Raw genomic sequence first — 6,202 nt, 5'->3', positions numbered from 1 at the left:
TGCAGATTATTTATTTCACCTTTCTCTCAGTAATGGGACTCAAGGCAGCTTAAACGTATGTAAAACCAATACAGTACAGATTAAAAACTACAGATTCATTAATAAGTAGAAATATAGCTTATTTCATCACTTTTTAAACAACTCTTATCAATGATATTTTACTAATGAACTTGTAGGGCCAAAATGAGAACCAGTGAGGTTGGACTACAACTATGGAGACCAGGGTCCAATGGCCTTGCTCTGCCACGAAACCCCTCAGAGGAAGGCAAAGGCAAATCTCCTCCAAACAAAACGTGCCCAGAAAACCCCAAGATAGGTTCACCTTGGGGACTTGAAGGCACACAACAACAGGCCTACATGTCCAGCATGGTGTAGTCATTTGAAGGTTGGACTAGAATCTTAGACCAGGGTTTAAATTCCCACTGAGCCATGGATGTCTCCAAGTCCCACTCTCTCAGCTTCAAAGGAAGTCAATGGTAGCAAACCCCCTCTGAACAAATCTTGATAAGAAAACTTGGGATAAAGTCACCATAAACTGGAAATGACTTGAAGGCGCACAACAACAACAACAACAACAACAACAACAACACAGGCACCAGATCTTGTCTGCTCTTGGAGGCTAAACAGAACTTGGATGAAAGACCAACAAATACCAGGTGCTGTAGGTTATATTTCAGAGGAAGAAACTGGCAAAACCACCTTTGGCAATTCCTTGCCTAAGAAAACCCAATGAAATGCTTGGCATCCCCATATGCAGACAGGGAACTGGAATGCAGACACACATGAATGAACTTACACCTTGTAAGTTCTGACCTATTGCCTGGCTTGATTGCTTGCTTTCCAGGTCTCTGCTCCTAGAATCAGCTGGGTGCGTCAGGAAAGGGGGCCTTCCTTTTGGGGAACTGCACTAGGGCCCCCCATCCCTTTGTACATGAAGAGGAGGAGGATGCTCTGGCACCATCTGGAGAAGACAGCAGCCCAAGATGACAACGCACCTCCACACACACTTTACAACTTCAATTTGTTTATTTTTTTTCTTGTTCCAATATAGTTTTCTTAACCAAAAAAACTACACCTTGTAACAACCAGAAAATTTGGCAGCGATAAGGATTTTCTTGTGTTTGTGTGATAGAAAAAAATGGCAAAAAAAGAGAGAAGAACTGGAAAAGTGGGGAGAGGGTTGGAACAAAAATGGTAGAAACAGGGAGAAGGCAGGAAGGGAGCGATGGGCGCAAGGGGTGAGCACTGGGGCAGGCAGAGAGGAGGAGGAGGAGGAGGAATAACGCGGCGAATCCGGCGCCGGGGGGTCCCACAATGGTCACAGACGGGGGGCCCGGGGCCCATCGCAGCCACCTTGGACATCCTTCACCGTTGTTCCATCAGTAGTACCACAGGCGGGACAAGGCAAAGAGAGAGAGAAAGAGAAAGAGGGAGAAGGGGCGTGATGAATGGTCAATACTGTGACCGCCGCAAGTGGTTGGCCATCTCATAACACTTCTTGTTGACGCAGCCACCGTGGACGCCCTCCTTGCCCATCACCAGGACTATCGCTGCAGGGGGGGGGGGGGGGGGGGGGGGGGGGGACAGGTGAGTAAGAGCAGAAAACACAGGTGGCAAGCACACCCACCCACCTGTCCACCCCATGCAAGAGGGAAGGAGGCACCCAGTGCCAGGGGCACCACCTTAACTTCACTGGCCAGCAGGAAACTAAATTGTTCCAAGTCCCATTTGGGGAAGAGAAAAACAGGATATTAATCAAATACACTTTTTAACAAAAGACAGCCTGGCGCAAGGATAGACAAAGAACAGGCCTCCCAGAGGTTGATGGACTGCAATTCCCAGCACTCTCTGCCCATTCAGGCTGATGAGAGTTGCCGCCCAACCACCTCTCGAGGGCTGCTAGGGCTTTTTAAGGGAGGGGTATCTGAATCTAACAGCTGCCCCCAGAGGCTAGTCTGGACACCTCCCAGCTTGCCCTTTACAGATGAAAAAGAGGGTTTAAATGATATATATATATATAGAAAGGACTCTTCCAAGGGTGCTAAGCCATTTCCAAGAGTCCTGTTTTTAAACTACTTTCCCATTATATACTTTGTTTATTTCTTCTCCTGAATTTGTCTTAATGCTTTTCCATTATTTTTAATTGTATGTTTTAAATTGACTTTTTATTCTATAGGATTGGCTTTGTCAGTTCAGATGGACAGCCCTGAGCGGCGTTTATTTTACGAAATGCAGGAAGCAGACAGGATGGGGAAGAAGGAGAGGCTTAGCAAGGGGAGACAGCGGGGGGGGGGGCATGAGGGCTTCCTCCTTGCCCAAACACTCCCCCCTCCCGCTCTCCTTTGGCTGAGTTCACAAGGCCTCCCAGTGCTCAGGAGGGAAAGCCTCCACGGAGAGGGCAACGGGAGCCAATGCATTCCCTCTGCCCTGCTTGTCCTGTTCTGGGGGAGGAAGGAAGGGGTCAATGCCAGATTGCTGTGCCCCCTCCCCTCGGCCAGCCAGTCCTTCCCCTCCTGGGCAGAGGCTTGGCTTTGCCTCTGTAAGATTTACGGCCCCTTGTCCAGCTGCCCAAAAGGCTGGGACAGTGGTTGGCCTTATCTCCTCTGCCTGGATAGGCCACAGCTGTTTGTTTGTTCCTCCGCTGGACAGAGGATCCCTGCCACAGTTGTGGGGAGGGGGCAAGGAGGAGAAATGCAGCCTCAGGGAAGGAACCCAAACAGCTGCCAGAAAGATGGGTCTGCGAGGGCAGGAGGGAGGAGAGGCAGCCTCATGGCTGCCAGGAAGGAGAGCACCCAAAAGGGGGCCCTGGACACTCCAGAGCCCCTCCCTGGAGAAAAGGGGAGCACCAGAGATGCTTTGCATTTCAGCTCCTCTTTCAGAGAAAATCTGCTTGTGCCCAATACACAGACTGGTTTCCTCCAGAGGTTTTTGCACGAAGTAAGTTGCTCCTTGTGCTCAAATATGGGTTTCTGTCAGGAAAAAGTAGGTTTTCAGTGCAATGATTCCCCCAACCCCAAAAATGAGACCCCAAGTACAAGGCATCCAAAGAGAGTAGAGAAACAGAACAAGTGACCAAATGGATTCCTTCTTGCGCCCGGAAGGAAATGAAGCCCCCCTCCCCCCAATTGGTTGTCGACTCCTCTTGTTGGTCATGCGGCTGTGAGTTTGAAGGTGGGGGCCCCTCCCGTACTCTTCGTCCGGAGGTCCATGGTGCACTCCCCGTCCGTGTGGAGGCTGTCCCGGATGACGGAGCATTCTGCCCGCCAGCGTCAGGCCATTGACAAACAGGTTGCTTGGTCCTTCCCCACCCGAGTGTTCACCTCCGCCGGCTGAGAGGGTGAACAAGAGGGTCACATGTTGAGGGAGGGGGCTCCATTCATCCAAGGACCCCCCCCCCCAGCCAAAAAAGAAGGCCACCACTCTGCTGCATCTCTATGTCCCCTTTCCCAGAGAGAAAACACGACCCACAGGATGGGCAGACACACGGGTGTGTGGGTGTGTGTGTTCTCCCATCCCAGACTTGGGGGGGATACTGGGAGCAGTCATTCCTTCATGGGGGGGCTTCCAAATTGTGGAGGAAAAGGAAGCATGGCTCCGACTTACAGGTCACCCTAAGCCATTGGGAGAGAGGACAGTTACCCAGAAATGCAGAAGTCAGTGGGGCAAAGTCTCCCCCCCCCCAGCTTTTTGAAAGGAAACCAGAAAAACTCCCAATTTGGCCTTCCAGATTCCTAAATGCACCCCCCCCCCAGACACACACACAGAGAGGGGAGGAAGCGGCCCAGTTGCAACTCTGCCCAGTCCCTTTGCAATCCAAACTCTGCGCTCCTGGGAACATTTTTTCGCCCTAAAAGGAAGGAGGGAAGGGAGGAGGAGGGGAGGAGAAATGGGGACCAAAGAGCAGGGAAACGCAGGGCTTGGAGGGAAGTCCTGTCCCAAACTGCTGGCACTGTTGGCACTGTCTTTCTTTTGCCTATAGAACTGTGGAGAAAGTGGGCTAAGCGGAAGACCCTCCCTCTATATACACAAACTCCCAACTGGATGGAAAAGAAATGGGGAGAGGAAGGGAAAGGCCCCGGAGGGAAACTGGATCCCATAAAAGGGAAGCCAGCTGAATCTGGGCCGGCCCTCAGTGGATCTTGGCCAGAGGCTGACGGATCCTGGATCAGAGGGCCTTAGGGCTTGCTAGGTGGCCACTTGCCCACCAAGAGGCCCCCAGGAGCTCTGGCCTGGCCCCTGGCCTTCTGCTCTGGCGGTTACTTATTGCCTCTTGGGGGGCATGTGGAGGGTGCTTCATTTTGCATTTTCAGGCCACTTTTGGGGGCAAACCTCTGCTAATAATTCAAGAGGATGAGAAAGAGGGCTAAGAAATACTCCGGATGACAACAGTTGGCCCTGCAATAGGAGGAAACCAGGAAAGCAGACTCTCCCAATGCAGCCCTTGAACTGAGCCAGTGCCCCACAATATGGTTCCCTTGTGCCAAGTGCTTTAGAGGGGCAGCCCCACTTTTTTGACCCAAAGAAGGGAGGCATGGAGGGCGATCTCATACCCCCCCATTGCTCTGTACACTCTCCCACCTTTTGCAAAAGCCATGCCCAATGTTTTTGGGGGGTGGAAAATTGGTCTGACTCCACTCTGTTGTTTATCGCTCCCTTGGGCTGGAGGAGAGAAAAGGCTGGCACTGGGGCCAAGGCAGACCCTCCAAGTGGCCCTAAGTGGGGTGGCTGGCTAAGACCCCTCCCCTTTGCCCCAGGGAGGCCAAGGCGCCCAAGCCAACCTGCTCCCCAAAAAAGCTTCCAAAGAGGCTGGGGGCAGCTCCCCAGGAGCCGAAAGTGGTGAGAGAGGGGACTCTCCCACTGGGCCCAAGGCAGCCTGCCAGCGGGAGCCATTCTTGTGCCCCTCCCAAGAGGCCAGGTGGGGGTGGCCGGCCGAGAGGCAAGCCAGGCTGCCCTGGGGCCAACCTTGGCCCCGAAAGGGCAGAGGGCCGCCTTCCTTCCTGGGACCCACAGAGGGAGGTCGGGGGGGGGGCATGGAAAAGTACCAGGGAGCCCCCCTGCAGAGGAGGAAAGGCTTGCACAATCGCGGGGGAGGGGGCACTGCTTGCACACTCCCTCGCCGACTTTCCGCTCGCGCCCAGGGCAGCAGGCGCGGCCCCCGCCTCTGCACTTCCGCTTCGGGGAAACGGGGGGGGGGAGAGGAGAGGGGGGGCGGGGGGGGAGGAGGAGAGGGGGGGGGGGGGAGGAGGAAGGGGGGGAGTGCTTCGTGGAAACGGGGGGGGGTGGAGGAGGCGGAGGAGGAGAGGGGGGGCGGGAGGTGGGAGGGCGAGGGCCTTTCTTCCTCGCGCCCAGATCCAGGGAGGGCGCCTCTTCGGGCCTCTCCCGGCGGGGGGCGCTGAGGCCCTTTGAGGCCCGGGCCTCTTCCCCCAAAGAGAGAGAAGAAGGCCCCGAGTTCCTTCCCTGATGCCGAGGATTCTGTGCGTTGCAGTAGGCCTGGTGGGGGGGGGCTCCGGCAGAAGGAGGACGTGGCACGAGGCGGAGGAGGAGGAGGGAGGGAGGCCGGTTTGTGTTTTTCGTTTCCGCCGCCAGGCCTCCCCTGACTGGGGGGGGGGTCCTAAGGGGCCCTTGGGGCACAAAGAGGCCCGGGCCTCGGCCAGGGGAAGGGGGTCCCCGGCTTGTGGCCCTCCCTCCATCCCTCCTTCCGCTGACCTGATGTTGGCGAAGGCCTTCCGGGGGGCGCGGCCCCGACGGCGGGGGCTCCTTGTAGCCGACGATGGCGGCGTCTTGGCACGTGTCGTCGGCCATCAGGCTGTCGATGTAGCAGCTCCAGCCGCTCATGGCGAAGGGACCGCGAGAACGACGACGGGAGAGGAGGAGCACACACCAGAGGACGGACGGACGAGGAGGAGGACCCTGGCCTCGGCGGCGGCGGCGGCTGCTTCTCCCTTCGCGGCGGGATCCTTCTTCTCTTTCTCGCTCCGGCCAGAAAGAGGAGAGGAGGAGGAGGAGGGAGGAGGAAGGCGCGGCGGGGGCGGGGCCAAGGGCGCAGGGCGGGGCCCCGCTCGCGCCCTTTCTGCGGCACGCGCCAGGGCCCTTCCCCTTCTGGCCGCCAGGGGCGCGCGCTGCATGCGCGGTGGGAGAAGGGAAGGAACAAAGGGGCCTCCTATTTGCCTCTGATCTGCCTTTGCCCTCCAGAAATTCTGGG

At 56.1% G+C, this 6,202-nt stretch overlaps 1 protein-coding gene across 1 annotated transcript; it reads right to left on the bottom strand.

Moving 5' to 3' along the window:
* Positions 1-1,007: 1,007 nt before the first annotated feature.
* PFN1 (profilin 1) lies at positions 1,008-5,927 on the bottom strand. The gene is made up of 4 exons (XM_042473932.1): positions 5,346-5,927; positions 3,156-3,271; positions 2,551-2,656; positions 1,008-1,550 (listed from the first exon to the last, which is right to left on the bottom strand). Exons 1-4 carry the CDS (start codon positions 5,833-5,835, stop codon positions 1,453-1,455), a joined length of 810 nt encoding a protein of 269 aa, XP_042329866.1. The 5' UTR covers positions 5,836-5,927; the 3' UTR covers positions 1,008-1,452.
* Between the last annotated feature and the right edge of the window lie 275 nt (positions 5,928-6,202).

This window comes from Sceloporus undulatus, chromosome 6 (assembly GCF_019175285.1).
Source record: "Sceloporus undulatus isolate JIND9_A2432 ecotype Alabama chromosome 6, SceUnd_v1.1, whole genome shotgun sequence".
Classification (NCBI taxonomy): domain Eukaryota; kingdom Metazoa; phylum Chordata; class Lepidosauria; order Squamata; family Phrynosomatidae; genus Sceloporus; species Sceloporus undulatus.
This window is presented reverse-complemented; position numbering and strand designations above follow the sequence as displayed.

Excerpts from the sequence above, each read along its gene's own strand:
- PFN1 (XM_042473932.1), bottom strand. The coding sequence starts at position 5,835 with ATGAGCGGCTGGAGCTGCTACATCGACAGCCTGATGGCCGACGACACG. Across the intron at positions 3,272-5,345 it reads GGCGCCCTCCCTGGATCTGG|GACGCTGGCGGGCAGAATGC; the intron begins GCGCGAGGAAGA and ends TGTCAATGGCCT. Across the intron at positions 2,657-3,155 it reads CCACCTTCAAACTCACAGCC|GGATCCTCTGTCCAGCGGAG; the intron begins GCATGACCAACA and ends CAACTGTGGCAG.